The 21,845-nt window shown below is 43.9% G+C and overlaps 1 protein-coding gene across 3 annotated transcripts; it reads right to left on the bottom strand.

Annotated features, from left to right (window-relative positions):
• Positions 1-57: 57 nt before the first annotated feature.
• On the bottom strand, positions 58-21,584 carry LOC135552267 (solute carrier family 2, facilitated glucose transporter member 1-like). Of its 3 annotated transcripts, none has more exons than XM_064983788.1 (11): positions 21,194-21,584; positions 20,526-20,713; positions 11,376-11,477; positions 10,934-11,094; positions 9,959-10,199; positions 9,153-9,315; positions 5,356-5,543; positions 3,898-4,002; positions 3,710-3,808; positions 3,283-3,486; positions 58-3,139 (listed from the first exon to the last, which is right to left on the bottom strand). In XM_064983788.1, exons 2-11 carry the CDS (start codon positions 20,538-20,540, stop codon positions 2,861-2,863), a joined length of 1,557 nt encoding a protein of 518 aa, XP_064839860.1. In that variant the 5' UTR covers positions 20,541-20,713; positions 21,194-21,584; the 3' UTR covers positions 58-2,860. The 3 variants fall into 3 exon arrangements, with proteins under 3 accessions (XP_064839860.1, XP_064839859.1, XP_064839861.1); XM_064983787.1 differs by having other exon boundaries at positions 21,161-21,584; XM_064983789.1 differs by lacking the exon at positions 20,526-20,713 and having other exon boundaries at positions 21,161-21,584.
• Positions 21,585-21,845: the final 261 nt, after the last annotated feature.

The raw sequence follows: 21,845 nt of genomic DNA on the forward strand, positions 1-21,845 counted from the left end.
TGAAACACACAAACAAACAGGTATTTTGGTGTAATGCCTGCTGGTGGATGTCAAAAAGGAGGTTAACAAAACATTTATTACACTTTCACACACAGACACAGTACATTGATTGATTAAACCAAGCAAGATGCTGACTTTGTATTTGCCAAGGATAGTTTCTGTACAGAATATATCAAAGGTTGTGTGTTTGTTAGATGTGTGATGTTTTATTTAACGACAGTATATTCATATATACAAACACAAGTGAAACAAACACGCGTGACATATAGGGCTGTATGGTTGTTGTTAGTTTGTTGTAATTTTTCATTATGTCTCATAGGGCATTTCAAAGCCAGATTTATACTGTTTGTGTGATAAAAAAATTCAATACAGGAAAATGACAATAGTGTGCTTTTCTGCACTTCACGTGATCTCGATATTTATGAATTAGACCATATTTTTCAATTCAATATCAATGTTGATTATTTAATAATTTTAATTGTTTATGGCTGGGCTATAGACCTTGCTTAAATTCCCCTTTGTTTGGTGCCTCGTGGAGAATAAGAGTACAACACTTTGGAAGCAGGAAGAACGTGTTCACACACACACACACATACAGTACACATTAGCTGAAGAAGAGGCACAAATAAGCAGCAGAAACAAGGAACTCACAAACACAATCCCCCAAAGTAAACGGAAGGCCATGAAACACAGGCCAGGACCAAAAATAAACATCAAAGCAATACCAACCGCATTGGTAAAAATCAATTTCAAAACAACATAGTTTTCTGATGTAAAATGGAATAGATCTCTGTGACAATATAGGATACAATGATCATCAACTGAAAATAAATACACTTTTTTTTAGGCACACACTGGGGACAGCATAAGGTGGATACTGAACAAGTGGAAGGCATGTGGGAAGTGGAAGAGAGAGGGAGAGTGAGGGAAGCAGTGTTGTGGAGCAGTGGTAAGGGAACTGTTTTTTTGTTATTATCCAGTGTCCATTTTGACATAAATAATACTTTAACACAAAGTTAATAGAGTAATGTATGTCAATGCTTCAGTGTATTAATAGGAAACCAATCCAATACTTGTTCTCTCTTTCCTTCTCTTTTTCACTCATTGGACGATGGGCATCCCATAAGCCAGAACAAGCCCACATTCAACCACTGCAGTCAACATATAAATATCATTTTGAAAATACATATTTACAAATAAATTCTCTCCTAACTTTTTACAATAAGTGAATGTGCATAAGGTAACTGAGTATGGTTCAGTTAGTAAAGTACCACAGTCTTGTTAACAGTAGTGAGGGAGGGCTGCCATTGAAGAACGTTTTTTCCTTGGAGGAGAGGTCAAATACTGAATACTACCATCAAAGGAATGTATTTTCCCAGTGCAACACATACACATATCCACAATATATTATATAAATAAAGAACAAAGCCATGACCCTGTCATCTTTCTAGGCAAAATAAATTGTGAAAGTGCTTGGAGAAAAATAACTATGTCTAATTTACACAACCACAAATAAAAAATAAATATATTTTTTTGTAACACACACACACACATATATATATACTACATTATACTGTATCTATACAATAAAATCTTTAAATAAATTTCGATTTTTAACAATGTTCCACAAGGTTAATCTTCAGACAAAGTGTCACAAAGTAGAGTATAGACTTAAAGGGGAGTCATTAAAAAGCATTGTGCACAAATCCTCACATTTGGTCACAACTAAAGTCCCATTGTGTTATTCCAAATACAGACTGAATAGATCACCGTCATAATCATATTCAACATTTTTGACTGAATGCGCTCACAGCAGAACAATTCAAAATTACACTCAATTCCACAGAGAAAACCGATGGAGTCCTTTGCTCTCTATGGTTGATTCTTATCGAATCCAAGTTCATAACATCGCGACTCATATCACAATCTATTATAATCTAATATCCAAAATAACTATCTGTCCCCTTAGACAATATAGTTAATGCAATTCTACTCCCTCAGGTAAATATTTCTCTAATTATTATTTTTGTTGATTAATTTGCTATAAATCACTTTTTGAAGAGTATATTAGCAATCTTGGAATTTTAATTGATTTCTATTTGGTTAATAAGGTGCACCTAAAGCAAGTTAAAGTGAAACAAGTACCATATCTCTCTATCTCTCCCTCTCTCCCTCTCTCTCTCTCTCTCTCTCTCTCTCTCCCTCCCTCTCTCCCTCTCTCTCTCTCTATCTCTCTCTCTCTCTCTGTCTCTTTCTTTCTCTCTCTCTCTTTATTATGCAACCATCTGAATGTGATTTTTAACAATGGATTCTTATGTTGAGTAGAGTATAAGCATATTATTTGGTTCTCAAATACAACAACTGTTGAAATTAAATGTCAAGTACGATCATTCTGGGATTATTGGGTTATTTAAAAAAGCTATTTCTAAAACCATGAAAGCCAACCAATGCAATTGACCCTAATCTACTGTTTCACTGTTAAAACTACTGTTTACCAGAAACACTATTGAGGTTGTTTGCTTTGACTAGACCCACTTTGGCTTTTCTAAAAGCTGTTTAAATGATGATGCACTCAGGAAAAGAAGGCAACACAATTAAAATACACATTTTGACCTATAGGTTGAGAAATATATTACACATGACAGAAAGAAATGTGAAAAAATAACACTAATTCATTCTAGCTACTGTATCCACCCAAAAATGTGTGTTGTGGCTTTCCATGTACACGAACGGTATATTTCCCTTCACGTCAAACACTCGTCCCCATGAACCTGAACTGCAAAAGAATTAAGCTTTGATCTGTTTTTGAACCAGCTGACCCCCAACCCTTGACCTTTAACCATTGACCCAACACAGGATTCTACAAGCTCTCCTGTACAGTTGAGTTGGACCTATCCTCTGCTGCTGCCGCCTCCACCAATGGAACCTTCTCCTTGATGGGCGAGGCAGGAAGTGTTACGCTGATACTAGTGGGAGGAGCTCCCACAGAGGTGGCAGGGGGCAGGGTGGCCCCGCCAAACTCACGGGCGATCTCGTCAAAGGTCTTGCCCTTGGTCTCTGGGACTTTGATGAAGGTGAAGATGAAGAAGAAGATCAGTAAGATCATGAAGATGATAAAGACGTAAGGCCCACACAGCTCCTACAGAATTACAAACAAAGAGATAGAAAAACAGTGGAAGTCAGTAATTAACCTAATTAGTCAGCGTATGATTAATTAAAATTTTGACCTAAGTGGAAGTTAGGATTCGTCCCTAATGGGAAACCAAGAGAAACCTCTCGCACCTCCAGTTTGGGGAAGCTGATTCCCACCAGGAAGTTGGCGGTCCAGTTGCAGCAGCCGGCCACTGCTATGGCGGCAGGCCGCGGACCCTGGGAGAAGAGCTCCGCCACTATGAACCATGGGATAGGACCAGGCCCCATCTCAAACATGGCCACGAACAGAAACACTGCCCCAATGCTCAGGTAGCTCAGAGACGAGTAGCCCTTCTACTCAGACAGAGAGAGACACAGAGAGAGAGAGAGAGAGAGAGAGGGAAGGAATAAAGAAAGAAAGATGGAGGGAAGAGAGGGAAGGAGGGAAGGAGAGAGGGAGGGAAGGAAGGAGGGAGGGAGATGGAGATATTCATCAATAATAGCAATGAAAATGAATTAATGTAATTAATGACATATCTGTTATGTTGAGTGACAACCAATAGAATCTGACACCCACCAACAGGAGGGCAATAGTCATGAGCAGGGCACTGACGGCCATTCCGGCCAATCCGACGAGATGCAAAGTCCTTCGTCCCGCCCTCTCGACCAGGAAGAGCTGACAAAGACAGAGAATGGAATTACCGTACCGTAAACATACATCACAGAAACACAAAAACCCGAATAAATGCAGCATGTTATACTTACAGATACCACAGTGAAGACAGTGTTAACAGCTCCTGCTCCAATAGTGGCGTAAATGGGTTGGGTGACACCGGCTGACTCAAAGATACCAGTTGAATAGTAGAACACCTGAACAGGGTTGGTGGAATAAGATTAGGTTCTTAATTATTTTTTTCATCTTTATTTAACCAGGTAGGCTAGTTGAGAACAAGTTCTCATTTACAACTGCAACCTGGCCAAGATAAAACATAGCAGTGTGAACAGACAACAACACAGAGTTACACATGGAGTAAACAATAAACATGTCAATAACACAGTATAAAAAAATAAAAAAAGAGTCTATATACATTGTGTGCAAAAGGCATGAGGAGGTAGGCAAATAATTAAAATTTTGCATATTAACACTGGAGTGATAAATGATCAGATGGTCATGTGCAGGTAGAGATACTGGTGTGCAAAAGAGCAGAAAAGTAAATAAATAAAAACAGTATGGGGATGAGGTAGGTAAATTGGGTGGGCTATTTACCGATAAACTATGTACAGCTGCAGCGATCGGTTAGCTGCTCAGATAGCAGATGTTTGAAGTTGGTGAGGGAGATAAAAGTCTCCAATTTCAGCGATTTTTGCAATTCGTTCCAGTCACAGGCAGCAGAGAACTGGAAGGAAAGGCGGCCAAATGAGGTGTTGGCTTTAGGGATGATCAGTGAGATACACTTGCTGGAGCGCGTGCTACGGGTGGGTGTTGCCATCGTGATCAATGAACTGAGATAAGGCGGAGCTTTACCTAGCATGGACTTGTAGATGACCTGGAGCCAGTGGGTCTGGCGGCGAATATGTAGCGAGGGCCAGCCGACTAGAGCATACAGGTCGCAGTGGTGGGTGGTATACGGTGCTTTAGTAACAAAACAGATGGCACTGTGATAAACTGCATCCAGTTTGCTGAGTAGAGTATTGGAAGCTATTTTGTAGATGACATCGCCAAAGTCGAGGATCGGTAGGATAGTCAGTTTTACTAGGGTAAGTTTGGCGGCGTGAGTGAAGGAGGCTTTGTTGCGGAATAGAAAGCTGACTCTAGATCTGCAACAAGGCTACAATCTATGAATAGGAAGCCACATCAAAGTGGTATTTTATCATACTGTAAAAACGTACGTCCACTAAATCATGTTTAATCCATCGAATAATCCAAACAAATCTCCCAAACATGCAATGATTGAGAGTATAAGGCATGTTGAATGCAGCTATTATTCAACTATTCAACTTTGCATAGGCCTGGGTCGCCTTCATAAGGGCAGACCGTAGCATATCTTTTATTATTGGATAAATTCAGATAGTACCTTCTAGTCGCTGCCTTTTTTCTTCAGTTTCATGCCTAGTGAATGCGACCCTGTATTGTTAAGTTGTCCTCTGAGATATCCTTGGAGACTTTTCAACTATTTAGAATGTGTTTGCACTGTGGCCTCCTGGGAGTCATAGTTCACTCACAGCATTGATTCCGGAGAGCTGCTGGGAGAGGTGGAGCATGACGGCGATGAGGAGCGGCTGCCGATAGGCTGCGGTGCGGAACAGCTCAGGGATGGTCACCTTCTTCTCCATGGCCATCTTGGAACTCTCCTCCTTCATCTCCTGCATGTCTTTACTCACGTCGTCGGAGCCACGCAGACGCACCAGTGCTGGGTGGAGAAAATGGCGGAGTGAGAGAGGCAGATAAGTTATACTTTAATGTGAAGGACATAAAAGGAGAGGATGTACTTGTAAAATCGTTAGGTAATGACAATATGTTAAGGAAAATATTGAAATACTTTAGGTGCATAAAACTTTCTTTGTTTTGTACAAGATATCCTACAGATATCCTTTTCTCTGAGGAATGAAGTAAGAAATGTAGCACAAAGCATCTTTAAAGGCCCGGCGTGATTATCCTGTGTTTTTCCTGTGTTTTATTTATATTTCCACACTATGAGGCTGGAATAATACTGTGACATTATGCAAATTATTCATATTTATGTTTCTAACCCCCTTGTTCCTCCCAATTGGTAGTTAAGTTCTTGTCTTATCACTGCAACTCGCCAACGGGCTTGGGAGAGGTGAAGGTCAAGTCGAGTCATGTGTTCTTAACACACTGCACGCTTAACCCGGAAACAAGTCGCACCAATGTGTTGGAGGAAACAATGTTCAACTGACGACTGAGGTCAGCCTGCAGGCACTCAGTCCACCACAAGGAGTCACTAGAGCGTAATGAGCCAAGGATATCCCCCCGTCAAACCCTCTAATTTTGCCCCGCTCTATGGGGCTCTCATTCACGGAAGGCTGTGACACAGCCAGGAATCGAACCCGAGGCTGTAGTGTCGCCTCAGGACTGCAACGCGGTGCCTTAGGCTACAGCACCACTCAGGAGGCCCCTAAATTGTGAAATTATGATAATGCCCTTTTAGCATAAGAGCTGTTTGAAAAGAACTCCTGAAATTTCAGCCTGTATTGGTGGGATAGAGTTTTGGCCTGCCTGGTGACATCACCAGGCGGTAAATTAGTTAATAGACCAATAAGAGAGTTTCAAACCTCGATGACAATAACAGCTCGTTTTCAGTTTTTTCTTCCATACTCAGTCCACTCCAAGACAGTCCTTGCAAAATTATTGCTTGAAAGAATTGCTCTTTGCCAAGAGGCTAATTAGTTTCTTTTTGACCAGTTTAATTTAAAACAATCACAGTAAGACACTTAATTGTCAGACAAAAATTATTTGATAACGAGATAAGAACTGCATTGGACCTTTAAAAACACTAGTTGAGTACATTTTCTAGCAGACTAGCCAGTAGCACCAACACTAAAACTGGCCTGCGTTGTAGTTGTTTGTTCAGTAGCTGTCCATGGTCCTGCCAGTTCTTTCATTACGGTACCCATCACATAAAAGACTGACCAAAACATATGTTCCCATTTTTATTATCTTATTCACCAAAGCAGTGTGTTTGAAACAAAACAATGTAAAGGAGCTTTGGAGATGCACTCAGGTGACCCCCTGCTGTTGGCCTATGCTGTGCGTCAGTCAAGGACTCTTTTCTTGGCTCAACAAGCTTCCGTCTCTCCTGGCCTGTCTAAGCCTGTCACTGTATGCGTTAAATTCATGCCCAGTCAGAGGAAGGGCATTAATGCCACAGGCCTATGTTTGGCATGCACAATTCACATTCAATCGTATTTAACAGACACTGTATGACCAAAAGTATGTGGACACCTGCTTGTCAAACATCTTATTCCAAAATCATGGGCATTAATAGGGAGTTGGTGCCCACTTTGCAGCTATTACAGCCTCCTTTCTTCTGGGAAGGCTTTTCACTAGATTTTGGACCATTGCTGTGGGGACTTGCTTCCATTCAGCCTCAAGAGCATTAGTGAGAACGGGCACTCATGTTGGGAGATAAGGCCTGGCTCGCAGGTGACGTTCTAATTCACCCCAAAGGTGTTCGATATGGTTGACGTCATGTCTCTGTACAGGCCAGCCACGTTCTTCCACACCGATCCCGACAAACCATTTCTATATGGACCTCGCTTTGTGCACAGGGGCATTGTCATGCTGAAACAGGAAAGGGCCATCCCCAAACTGTTGCCGCGCAGAATCGTCTAGAATGTCATTATATGCTGTTGCATTAAGATTTCCCTTCACTGGAACTAAGGGGCCTATCCCGAACCATGAAAAAGAACCACTTACCATTATTCCTCCCCCAAACTTTACAGTTGGCACTATGCAGTCGGGCAGGTAGCATTCTTCTGGCATCCGCCAAACCCGGATTTGTCCGTCGGACTACCAGATGGTGAAGTGTGATTCATCACTCTAGAGAATGTGTTTCCAATGGCAGCGAGCTTTACACTACTCCAGCCGACGCTTGGCATTGCGCATGGTGATCTTAGGCTTGTGTGTGGATCCTCGGCCATGGAAACCCATATCATGAAGCTCCCGACGAAGCTCTGTTGATGTTGCTTCCAGAGTAAGTTTGGTACTCGGTAGTGAATGTTGCAATGGAGTACAGACGATTTCTATGCACTACGCGCTTCAGCCATTGGCAGTTCCAATCTGTGAGCTTGTTTGGCCTACCACTTCACATCTGAGCCGTTGTTGCTCCTAGACATTTCTACTTCACAATAACACCACTTACAGTTGAACAGGGCAGCTCTAGCAGAGAAGAAAATTGACAAACTAGCTTGTTGGAAAGGTGGCATCGTATGATGGTGCCATGTTGAAAGTCACTGAGCTCTTCAGTAAGGCAATTCTACTGTCAAATGTCTGTCTATGGAGATTGCATGGCTGTGTGCTTGACCCCCCTTTATTTCCAAAACAGCCTGAATTCTTCAGGACATTGAATCATTGATCAATTGTTATCAAGGAAAATAAAGTGTGCCAGGAAAACATTCCCCACATCATTATACCACCTCCACTAGCCTGTACCTTTCACACCAGGCAGGATGTGGCCATGGACTCATGCTGCTTACTCAAAATCCTGACTCAACAGGAACTGGGATTCGTCAGACCAGAAAATGTTTTTCCATTCCTCAATTGTCCTAAATTGGTGATCGCGCACCCACTGTTTTTAGCTGATAGGAGTGGAACCCGGTGTGGATGTCTGCTGCAATACCCCATCCGTGACAAGGACCGGCGAGTTGTGCATTCTGAGATGCTGTTCTGAACACAGTTGTACTGTGCCGTTATTTGCCTGTCTGTTAGCTTGCACGATTCTTGCCATTCTCCTTAGACCTTTCAACAACAAGCTGTTTTTGCCCACAGGCTGGATGTTTTTTGTTTGTCGCATCAATTCTTGGTAAACCCTGGACACTGTCATGCGCGTTTTTGCACACTCATAGCTCCTTAGGTCACTCGTTTTTCCCATTCTAACGTTCAGTGGAACAGTAACTGAATGCCTCCATGCCTGTTTGCCTGCTTTATATAGCAAGCCACTGACACGTGACTCACTGTCTGTAGGAGCAAACAATGTTCATGAACAGGGTGGTGTATCTAATAGACTGACCATTGAGTGTATGTTTTATTGTGACATGTTGGTATTAGTGTCTTTGTACCACTTGCCAAATTACTACATTTTACTACATTATTTCACCTCAAATAGACACAATACCAGGTATCCAGCTAAAATAGGAGTGTTAAATGAAGCGCTTCCATTTATCTTCCTGACCATCCAGAGTAAATGATTGCATTTGGAGCGTAGCTATAGAATTACTAGAATGTGCAAAGCCCCTCAAACCTCAACAATTTAATGGTTTCTATGGTTTGGAGCACCCACCTTTGCGGGCCTGCTCCTCCTTGTTCTGGTTGATGAGGAGGAAGCGAGGGCTCTCGGGACAGAAGGGCAGCAGGATACACTGCAGCATGGCCGGGACAACCGTCAGAGCCAGCAGCAGAGGCCACAACTTGTCCGACCCCAGCAGAGACTCCAAGCCAAAGATCTACAACACAGAGAGGTTTAGATAGGATTAACTTTACTACCAGGAATGTGTAATTCACAGCACCACAGCTTACATGCAAACATCAATGGGATATACTGTACGTTGATGGGATGGGAAGCACTGATGGGTTATACACCACAGTTGACAGTATTAAACAATACAATAATCCATTGGTGGTATGGAATGGATGAGGCAGTTCTATAAAGGGATTCAAATGGAAAAGGTTTCATGACAGTGTGCTGGAGAAAATGAAGGGGAGGAATATTACTAATTGTATTCTTAGAGCAAGAAGTAGTCACCTATTAAAAAATAATTTAGCACTCATTAAATAATGACAATAATTTGCATATAATTCGACAAAGACATTACTCCAATGTTAAGAGGCAAGGGCGTGATCAGAAATCGGAATGTCTGCCGGTTACAACTTAATCATATAAGCAATGGTGTAGTTTTACCACTACATGTTTTACCACTACATCACTGCATATAAGAATACTCCCAATACGCACATAAAACATAATATTCTATATATGGGGACTTTATTCCCAGCATCACAAGTAAACAGATGGTATGGTAATGTACATGTTAAGACTATTCCTAAGTTAATGGTCAGAAATCAAGATGGCTGCCATCAAGGACTGACCTGAGCCACGAGGATGCCAACCACCACCCCCAGCTGGTGCAAGGTGCCGAAAGCGCCCCGTAGAGGGGTGGGGGACAGCTCCCCCACGTACATTGGCGTAAGGCCGGTGAAGAGGCCGCAGAAGAGGCCGATGACGAGGCGTCCGGCGATGACCATCTCGTACGAGGAGCAGAGGGTGGAGAAACCCATGAGGAGGCCTCCAATCACAGCCAGGATGTTGACCAGGAACATGGACAATTTCCTTAATCCCAATACCCCGAGAAACACACACACGCATGCACGCACGCACGCACACGCACACGCACACGCACACGCACACACACACACACACACACACACACACACACACACACACACACACACACACACACACACACACACACACAGATTGGAGGGTTAAGAGACAGCATGTAGAGTAAGAGATAGACAGAGAGAGAGGTTAAGAGGGAGGGAGAGTGAGATGTAGAGGATAGTAGTGGGAGAAGGAAACAGAGGAATAGTTTAAGGACATTTTTTTTGCAGCGATTCCAATCACACTCCAGTGACTCCTTGGAGACCCATGTGCTCTGACAGCTTAGCAGAGGTAGAAACAGAAATAGACCAAGGAAAGACCAGAACTGGAGAGTGACGAAATTCACTCCTAAGGACAACATTCCCAATACTTTTAATAAACCTTATTCACAGCTGATTGTTGTACCATCGACATTGTGTGGGTAGCTGATACATAATTGTGTCTTTTAAAACCAGTGCAGATGACTGACAATCCACTAGCAATGTTATTCTAAGTATCCCGACTCAAATAACATTACATTGTGTGAAGGTGCAGTGGTCTTTAATCTACATGTCAACGTTTTTGCTTTTTGGTTTGAGAACTGCACTTGCTACCCTGTTCGGAAATGTTAACATTAGAAAACAAACGATAGTCAGTGAAAAATGGCACCGGGTGAAATAGGTGAATACTGGGTGATCCCTCACCTCCCAAATCTGTCTGCCATCACTCCGACGCTGAAGGAGCCCACCATGCCGCCCACGCTAAAGACGGCCACCGAAAAGCTCCACACAATGGTACACGTTCCTGGTTGGATGGGCTCGCCATACCTCTCCATCCACGTGTTGTTGAAGAAAGCCCGCAGTTTCTAAACAGGCGAGGGGGAGGAAGAGAGAGGGAGAGAGGGAGCGAAAAGCAGAGGGAGGGAGAGAGAGAGAGAGAGAGAGAATGATTAGAGATAAAGCGTTATCAAGACACTATCTCTTGATTTAACACTTGATGAAGCGCAGTGTAATAGAACAATATCCACAGGCACGATGGAAAGTGATTAAACATAACATAAACATAACGTACAGTTTAACAAAACCAAAGCCCACACATGCTTTCACTGCTAAAAGCTATAAGAAAACACAAAATAAACCTACAAACCTGTTCCGGTGCATTAATGACCCCTGTGTTGTAGCCAAACTGCAGCGAGCCAATGACTGCAGTGGCCAGGGAGAAAAGGAGATATCCTGTCACCTGCTTTTTCTGTTAGAGACAGAATGGGGATAGTGTATGTTATCAGGGGTTTATGCACATTACATTCGGATCAAGGAGCCCCTACAGTGTAAAACTAAAACTCTGTCAGAGGCATTAATACTGCTGTAAATGCACTATCTGGAAATGACATCGTACAGTTAAAGGTTAAGCTATTATAATGTCTCTGGCCGGGTGTCAAACCCAAGTCATCTGCAGCCTACATGACCTCATACAGCATTAGCTCACTGAGGTAAAGCCTAAACCTCCCGAAGTCTCAGACAAGTTTACACATGTTTCCTGAACCACCTTTATTCTACTCTCGACCTGTACCATCACGGAATATTTAATTATTTATTCAATATTTTGCAGGATGAAATCTCTTGTGTCCAAATGAAAAAAAATGAGAAAGAAAATTATACTTAGTAGCAAGACTAATATGTCAACTATTGTCTAATAATAATAACCATGAAATAACAGCAATACAAATGTATATTGACAACATCAAAAAGTTGTTGCACAACTACTAATAGGCTTACAACTAATACAAACTACTGCAAAAACTACGAATACAACTAAGTACATAATACATACATACAGACAGGTATATACAATATTTACAAATATCTTCACATGGTGATGTTTTTATTAGTTAAAAACGCAAACAGATTGGATCTTAACGTTTGAAAAATAACTTTCTTAAATTCCCTGTGGGATTTTAATGCCCTGATATCTATAGGTAAATTATTTCAGTCAGTTGGGCCCCTTTGTATCTGAAAGATCTTACTCCAACCTCAGGATGTACCCTTGGAATTTGTAATTGCTGCTGTTGTCGAAAGGAGTAGTGCGAGTCTTGTAAAGTTAGGTGTTCCCATACAGGGACATTTAAGTTGATACATGTAACAAAAAAAATGACAACAGTGCAGTTGTCTTCTGTTTGCGAGTGGCAGACCATTTATTGCAATGATGTCTTAAAATGGCATCCAAGAATGAATCTGCAAAGACGGTTATAAATGACATCTAATTCACAAAGTAAGGTCTTGGTTGTGTTTTGATAGATAATGTCACCAGAGTCTAGGATAGGAAGCAGCAGTTGGGTTAACTAAGGTCTTTCTAATGGATACAGTAAATCACGCTTATAGTTCATTGTTTTTCCAATGTAATCAATATGCTTTCAAAAAGATAATTCATATATTTCAACACTTTCAAGCATTGTTCCGTGGTTTTTGAAATTGTCAGCTGTGGAGTTTATTCTTTGCTGTGTACCAAACAGCGTGATATAGGACTTTGTTTGATTTAAAACCACATTATTTGCAAGAAACCATTTTTGTAAAGTGGTAAAATCATTTTGGAGAGTTGCTTGTTTGAATATAGAGAAAATAAGTGTGTGTGTGGGGGGGGGTCAATACTGAGCCTTGAGGTACACCTATACTGAGTACAAGAAGTTGTGATTTGTGTCCTATGAAAACACATTATTTTATGTTGCTATATTTTATATTGCTAAGATACACATGGAACCAGTTTAGCGATCTGTTAGTGTAACCAATGTTTAAAAGTTTTCCTGGTGAAATAGAATGATTGCCTAAATCAAATGCTTTTGTAAAATCAATAAGGATGGCAACAGTTCGTTTGCCTTGGTCAGATGAAGAATTAATATCATTGTAAAGTTTCACTACTTCTGTCATAGTAGAATGGTTGGGTCTAAAGCCAGATTGGAAGGGTGAAATTGGGAATATATTAAAGTCTCAAAGATTTTTGCTATTGAACAGATATTGCTAATATTGGTCTATAGTTATTTGGGTCAAAGGAGTTTCCACCTTTATGAAGAGGGCTCAACCGGGGACATTTCTATACCAAAGGTATTTCACCAGTCTTTCACCATACTTTTTCTCCATCCCTAGCAAACACAGCTGATTAATCAAATTGCATTCTAAACTGAAGATCTTGATTAGGTGATTATTGGAGTCAGGTGTGTTCACTGGGGCTGGGTCAAAACTGTGACACCAACCAGGCCCTGGAGGACTGGAGTTGCCCACCCCTGTTAGAGTATACATTATAACATTAGCAGACTACTTTATAGCCTTATGCATATACAGTGCCTTGCGAAAGTATTCGGCCCCCTTGAACTTTGCGACCTTTTGCCACATTTCAGGCTTCAAACATAAAGATATAAAACTGTATTTTTTTGTGAAGAATCAACAACAAGTGGGACACAATCATGAAGTGGAACGACATTTATTGGATATTTCAAACTTTTTTAACAAAGCAAAAACTGAAAAATTGGACGTGCAAAATTATTCAGCCCCTTTACTTTCAGTGCAGCAAACTCTCTCCAGAAGTTCAGTGAGGATCTCTGAATGATCCAATGTTGACCTAAATGACTAATGATGATAAATACAATCCACCTGTGTGTAATCAAGTCTCCGTATAAATGCACCTGCACTGTGATAGTCTCAGAGGTCCGTTAAAAGCGCAGAGAGCATCATGAAGAACAAGGAACACACCAGGCAGGTCCGAGATACTGTTGTGAAGAAGTTTAAAGCCGGATTTGGATACAAAAAGATTTCCCAAGCTTTAAACATCCCAAGGAGCACTGTGCAAGCGATAAAATTGAAATGGAAGGAGTATCAGACCACTGCAAATCTACCAAGACCTGGCCGTCCCTCTAAACTTTCAGCTCATACAAGGAGAAGACTGATCAGAGATGCAGCCAAGAGGCCCATGATCACTCTGGATGAACTGCAGAGATCTACAGCTGAGGTGGGAGACTCTGTCCATAGGACAACAACAGTCGTATATTGCACAAATCTGACCTTTATGGAAGAGTGGCAAGAAGAAAGCCATTTCCTAAAGATATCCATAAAAAGTGTTGTTTAAAGTTTGCCACAAACCACCTGGGAGACACACCAAACATGTGGAAGAAGGTGCTCTGGTCAGATGAAACCAAAATTGAACTTTTTGGCAACAATGCAAAACGTTATGTTTGGCGTAAAAGCAACACAGCTCATCACCCTGAACACACCATACCCACTGTCAAACATGGTGGTGGCAGCATCATGGTTTGGGCCTGCTTTTCTTCAGCAGGGACAGGGAAGATGGTTAAAATTGATGGGAAGATGGATGGAGCCAAATACAGGACCATTCTGGAAGAAAACCTGATGGAGTCTGCAAAAGACCTGAGACTGGGACGGAGATTTGTCTTCCAACAAGACATTGATCCAAAACATAAAGCAAAATCTACAATGGAATGGTTCAAAAATAAACATATCCAGGTGTTAGAATGGCCAAGTCAAAGTCCAGACCTGAATCCAATCGAGAATCTGTGGAAACAACTGAAAACTGCTGTTCACAAATGCTCTCCATCCAACCTCACTGAGCTCGAGCTGTTTTGCAAGGAGGAATGGGAAAAAATTTCAGTCTCTCGATGTGCAAAACTGATAGAGACATACCCCAAGCGACTTACAGCTGTAATCGCAGCAAAAGGTGGCGCTACAAAGTATTAACTTAAGGGGGCTGAATAATTTTGCACGCCCAATTTTTCAGTTTTTGATTTGTTAAAAAAGTTTGAAATATCCAATAAATGTCGTTCCACTTCATGATTGTGTCCCACTTGTTGTTGATTCTTCACAAAAAAATACAGTTTTATATCTTTATGTTTGAAGCCGGAAATGTGGCAAAAGGTCGCAAAGTTCAAGGGGGCCGAATACTTTCGCAAGGCACTGTACATAAGGGTACATGCTGGATACCAAAATGCAGGCCATTTACATTTGACTGTGTTCTTAAATGACCCTGTAGCCAGTTCTCGAATGAAACTCCTTGAAGGCCACATACATAAATCAGGTCACTGGGTCTTTTCTCCTGAATCCAGTAACATAGAACACTATGCAGAGACACTGCTGAGAAGACATGTTGTTAGAGATTATGTGATACTGGACTGGCCATGCCTCACGGATTAGGTGCCCTTTGGTCCACCTATAGAGCTTGTTGTTGAAGAGGTGTTGAGAGAAGAAATGTGAGGGACCAGTGTAGGAAATGTTAAGGCCCCAAATGTTGGTTGTAAATTGCCTTGTGAATACAATGAAATAATAAGATAGCAAATGTGTCACACCCTGATCTGATTCGCCTGTCTTTGTGATTGTCTCCACTCCACCATCTCCAGGTGTCACCCATCTTCCCCATTATCCCCTGTTTATTTATACTTGTGTTCTCTGTTGGACTGTTGCCAGTTCGTCTTGTTTGTTCGAGTCAACCAGCGTTTTGTGTCTCACCTCCTGCTTTTTCTAGTCTCTCTTTCATTGCCCTTCCGGTTTCGACACTTGCCTGTCCTGACTCTGAGCCCGCCTGCCTGACCACTCAGCCTATCCCTGACCCTGAGCCTGCCTGCCGACCTGTACCGCTGCCCCCCTCTGGATTATCGACCTCTGCCTTACACCGAGCCTGCCTGCCGTCCGGTACCGTTGCCCGACCTCTGGTTTTCTGACCCCTGCCTGTCTTGACCTGTCTACTGCCTGCCCCTGTTGGAACATTCAATTATTGTTTATTCGACATGGTCTGCATCTAGGTCTTCGTGTCATACCTGATAGTACGAACTGGCCATGACTGAACCAGCAGACCCGGGCCGGCTGTGCAACGCCATCTACTCCCAAGGAGCCTCCATTGGTAGGCACGAGGAGTTGCTTCGAGGGCTGATGGAGGGGGTCCAAACATTGGCTGAGTGCCATGACCAGGCGTTGGACATACTGTGGGAGCAATTCCGCAGGTTGGCTGGGGGGCAGCCTGCCACGGTGTTAACTCCACCGCCCCTCAGTAACTCGGCGGTTAGCAGGGCCGCCCCACCGGCCACTCCTCCTTCCTGGGAGCCTCCTGGCTCCAGCGACACAACCCACTCATCAACTGGTCTATAGGTGCCATCATGGGCTGCAGTCTGTTCTGTCACGCCAATTTTCTGAAGTTGGCACAACTTGCCCAGGGACGTCTTCCTGGGTCCTTGGAGGTGGTTCCGGATCTCTCCACCATTCCCGCGGAGTACCAGGATCTCAGGGAGGTGTTCAGCAAGTCCCAATCCACCGCACCACCCCGATGACTGCGGGATTGACCTTCTCCCTAGCACCACAACGCCCTGGGGGCACCGGTACTCACTGTCGGGACCCACATTGGGGACTCAATAGCTACTGGATTTATTCATCCCATCTCTTCCCCGCTGGCGCAGGGTTGTTCTTCGCGGTGAAGAAGGACAAGACCCTGCGCCCTTGCAATGACTACCGGGGACTCAATAACATCACTGTTAAGAACCGTTATCTGCTACCACTCATTTCCTCAGCATTTGAGCCGCTCCAGGGGGCCACTGTGTTCTCCAAGCTGGATCTACGTAATGCCTACCACCACACACCTACCACTCAACACGGCCAGCGGCCACTACAAATATCTGGTCATGGCCTTTGGCCTCACCAACGACCCTGCCATGTTCCAGGCTCTGGTGAATGACGTTCTCCACCACATGCTGAACCGGTTCGTCTTCATCTAAATTGATGACATCCTCGTCTTCTCCCGCTCCCCCCAAGAACACGTGCTCCATGTCTGGCATGTTCTCCAGCGCTTTCTGGAGCACTAGTTGTTCGTTAAGGCGGAAAAGTGCGAGTTATATCGCTCCACCATTCCCTTTCTGGGCTACATCATCTCTGCTGGGAGCTACAGGGAGCGTCAAGATGGATCCCGAGAAGATGAAAGCAGTGGTGGATTGGCCCCAGCCTACGTCCAGCGTGCAGCTGCAATGCTTCCTGGGATTTGCCATCTTCTATCTCCACTTTATCCGAGGTTACAGCAGCCTGGCCTCCCCCTGTCTAACCACACCTCTACCGAGGTTCCGTTCACGTGGACCACGGCCTCTGACCTGGCGTTCCGGGACCATAAACATCACGTCACCAAGGCTCCGATCCTGGTTCATCCGGACCCTTCCTGTCAGTTTGTGGTGGAGGCAGATGCTTCGGATTTTGGAGTGGGGGCGGTTCTGTCCCAACGTTGTGCCATGGACCTTAAGATGTATTTCTGCACCTTCTTCCCCCACCGTCTCACTGCCACGGAGAGGAATTACAATGTGGGGAATCAGAAGCATCTCGCGGTGAAGATGGCATTGGTGGAATGGAGGCACTGGCTTCAAGGGGTGGAGCATCCGTTCATTGTGTGGATCGACCACAAAAACCTGGAGTATCTCCGTACCTCCAAGCGCCTCGACTCCAGGCAGGTGAGATGGGCCCCGCTGTTTACCCGGTTCAACCTTCCCCTCCCCTACCGGCCGGGGTCCAAGAACGTCAGGCCAGATGCCCTGTCTTGCCGCTATAACCCTACGGCTACCACCCTGGAGCCCGAGACCATTCTTCCCACCTAGTGTCTGGCGACGGCACTCAGCTTGGAGGCGCAGCGGTCCCAGCCGAACCCTAGGGGGGGGGGGGGGGCAGATAACCGGATGTTTGTGCCTGAGATTGTCCGCTTCGCGGTCCTGGAGTGGGCCCATTCCTCCAGGCTTGCCTGCCACCCAGGCTCCCGGGGAACCCTGGTGTTTGTGCGATGACGCTTTTGGTGGCCCACCATTGTTCCTAACGTCTGCGCATTCGTCGCCACTTACACTGTGTGTGCTCAAAACAAGACTCCTGAGGGCCATGTCCATGTGCAGTCCATTGAACCGGAATACGTGCTGCACCATGAGAAGGGCCGACCCCTTTGGCCTACGGTAGTTTGGGGAGAGAAATGAAGTGGGCGGCCTTGGAAAACCGGTCGCCCACTGTCAGGATTGCCACAGATTGTCTGTGCCTGAGATTGTCCGCTTCGCGGTCCTGGAGTGGGCCCATTCCTCCAGGCTTGCCTGCCACCCAGGCTCCCGGTGAACCCTGGTGTTTGTGCGATGACGCTTTTGGTGGCCCACCATTGTTCCTGACGTCTGCGCATTCGTCGCCACTTACACTGTGTGTGCTCAAAACAAGACTCCTTGGCAAGCTATGACTGGCCTACTCCAACCTCTGCCTGTCCCTCACCGTCCCTGGTCCCACAAATCCCTGGATTTCGTCACGGGTCTCCCCCCGTCTGAGGGCAACACTGCCATCCTGACAGTGGGCGACCGGTTTTCCAAGGCCGCCCACTTCATTTCTCTCCCCAAACTACCGTAGGCCAAAGGGGACGGCCCTTCTCATGGTGCAGCACGTATTCCGGTTCAATGGACTGCACATGGACATGGCCCTCAGTTCTCGTCCCGGTTCTGGAAGGCGTTCTGCACCCTCATTGGGTCGTCGGCCAGGCTGTCCTCTGGGTTCAATGAGCAGTCGGAGCGAGCCAACTAGAACCTTGAGACAACTTCTACGCTGCCTGATCTCTGCCAACCCCAACACCTGGAGCCAGACGCTTGTGTGGGTGGAATACACACCCATCACCCTTGCCTGATCTAACTATAGTTGAATGATACGATTCTGGTCCACTAAACACTGCCTTTCCATCTCTTCTCCTAATCACCATTTGTCAGATTTCCAAACATATTTGAATGGTATATATTTGCTGTGTTTGTATCTCTCTGTTTTGATGGGAAGGTCTCCCAAGGTGACGGTGGCTCCATTAAATAGTAGAACTGTTTTCACAAAAGCCATACAAATCTATAACGAACATCCCAATGAAAAACAGGAACTGAAGTAGGCTGAGATGTATCACAAGACAAAGCGTGTGTCCACAAAACGTACACTAGGACAGTCTGTGGTATTTTAACACACTCTAAACAAACAGGAGCAATACACCATAGCCCCCACCATACCCACCCGCCCTCCCTCTCTTCCCTCCCCCATCACTCTGTTTATATACTGAAGTGCACCTTCCACCACTCCCCATCTCTCTTCTTCTCTTACCCTAAACCCCCCTCGCTGCCTGTCAAGTCACAATCACACAGTAGAAACAAGCAGCCATGAGATGCATTCAAAACAGTGAACTAATCTGTAAAATTCTCTTGGTTAGTATAATAATTTGATCAATATTGAATGCGTCATTTGAAAAGAACACCCAAGTCATGAAATAAGATTAGAGTTGAGAGACTTTTAAAATAAGACTGTGGTAAAAGAGCTCTTCGAATGCTGGGTGTTCATTCCACGATTACACACCGTCATACCTCAGTTATGTTTACAATGCAACTCTGTGCTCGTAGCCTAGAAATAGGGTTGTTTGCAAAGTGAGCAAACGCTCAGATAAAAATAAGCATGCTACAGGGTTGTAGTCCTTTTCAGAGTCACAGAAGTGGAACTTGTCCATCTGATCTGAGTGAGCTGAACACTCTGATTCTGTCTCAGGGCTTCATCTCTCTGTGCCTCTTTTTATTCCCCTCCCTTTTTGTCTAATGATATAATACACTACTTCTTCCACAGCCCCTCCCAGACTGCATCTCTTTCACCCTCCCTGTTTCTAAGGATGCACACATGGCTTCCTCCATAGCCCCCTTCATCCAAGAGAATCTGTCTCTTCCTCATTGTCATAACAACTGCCTGGAGGTGTTGAATTGGCACTTGCTAAAATAGACCAAAAACACAGAGCGATAAAACATGGCATTGCTGCTCCTTGCACCAATGCATTGTTGGAGCGGAAATACCACTCTCTCTCTCTCTCTCTCTCTCTCCCTCTCTCTAAATTAAATCACATCATATTTGCATTTTAGGAAAGGCATAACAAAACAAAAAAAGGCTATTTCTGGACCCTATAATTCATAGAACAGTAAACTGTCCAATTATATCACTGGTTGCTCATGGAAACTCAGCATAGAACATGAGGATGACTCACTGATATACAGCATCAGACAGTACAACACCCACCACTATGAAGTGGGTTTTGAACAGTCACATGACATTCCGACTGCATGCAACAGAATTGGAAATAATTTGGTGGATTGTACTCATAAAAAGTTTAAGGGACCTTTTGAGGGGTCACACATTGTATGGTCAAAGTATAGTATAGCTGAGTAGTGCATGGTCAGCCTATAATAACAGCAGCATAGGATACTACTATGTCCACAGTATTATATTAGGGAGCAGCACCTACCTCCTCCTCCACCATCTTCAGTGCGATATTCAATAACAAAAAGCAGCAATTGATAAGAAGTTGACAAACAGGACAGGAGGACAAGAGAAAATATATTCAGGTGGAAAAGGCTTGCGGAACCGCCCAGTCTTCAAAGCTGCAGCCTCAAAAAATAATGAACTGATTCGTCGCTGTCCTTGGTGCTGAAACTGATCACAAGTAGAAAAACAACGTTGCCTTGCTGCCTTTACAAATTCATCTCAAGTAGCCCTAAAATAACATTGTTTTATCCTTTCATATCAGACTAGCTTACTTTATAACATATTCATAGATAGCAATGTATTCAATCGTTTACGATTCCATTCAATTAGTTTATTTTAGGTCCAGTTGTTAGGCTACATTGTTACAATGCATAAAATACAATAATGAATCCGATAGCAGAAAACAATATACTTCGCTTAAAAAATCACTACTCTAATGAAATGCAAAAAAAAGAGACGTCAAATGGAACCATTACCACACGAAGCCGGGTGCCTTCTTAACAGGCAAACAAGCACTACACTAGACCAACTATCAATCCTTCATACGGACAATTTGTCAGCAATTCCCTACATATGTTATATAATAGCACAAATCAAGCAATTTGCGCAATCCACCTGTCGTGACCAGACGTGCTATTCCTCTCTCACCCTTAACGATTCCACTGGCACCAATGCGGTACTGTAAAAACAGCCTCTTGAAAAATGTCTACGTTTTTCGTTTCCGATAGCTCAGGTTCGTGGAGTGGATGCGCGACAATCCGCACGTCCCCCTTTCGACAATAGCCCAGCTTCCATCAACCTATGAAAAACGAGATGCTCTCTGCGTAACCAACCTCCTTTCTGATTTATCCGTGACTCGCTATTTTGCATCCGCATCTCGTGACAGCTATGCCGTCATGGGCAAAGGCGTGATTCTGCTATTATGGTGGTGATGGTGAACCAGCGTTGTTTTAGTTGTTGGGGATGTAGCGGTCCCCGGGTAGAACCAGTGGATTCAGTGCCCTCCCCATGATGCTCTGCGAAGTCGACCTTGAGAGTGATCAGCTGATGTATGCTGCTGCGGCTACCCGTGTACCAAAGCAACGCATCAGGCGCCAGTCACCGAACGCGATACGGATCCTTCCATTTGGATGCGCTTTCGTGCGACCTATTTCTCCAATCTAATATTTGTTTAAATGGATGAAGTTGTAACATAGGCCAGTTCGACAATAAGGTTTATAGAGATATGCTGAATAAATTGACTCCCGTATCTTGTTCTCAAGCAGAATTTGTAAGAGCCAGTGGGATTGAAACGAAATAA

The sequence above is a fragment of the Oncorhynchus masou genome, chromosome 13 (assembly GCF_036934945.1).
Source record: "Oncorhynchus masou masou isolate Uvic2021 chromosome 13, UVic_Omas_1.1, whole genome shotgun sequence".
Classification (NCBI taxonomy): domain Eukaryota; kingdom Metazoa; phylum Chordata; class Actinopteri; order Salmoniformes; family Salmonidae; genus Oncorhynchus; species Oncorhynchus masou.

Bases quoted from the DNA above. Each gene is read 5' to 3' on its own strand.
- LOC135552267 (XM_064983788.1), bottom strand. The intron at 10,200-10,933 runs GTGAGGGATCAC...ATTGGGATTAAG, and splicing joins ATGGCAGACAGATTTGGGAG to GAAATTGTCCATGTTCCTGG. The intron at 3,140-3,282 runs GTGCGAGAGGTT...GTAATTCTGTAG, and splicing joins TCAGCTTCCCCAAACTGGAG to GAGCTGTGTGGGCCTTACGT.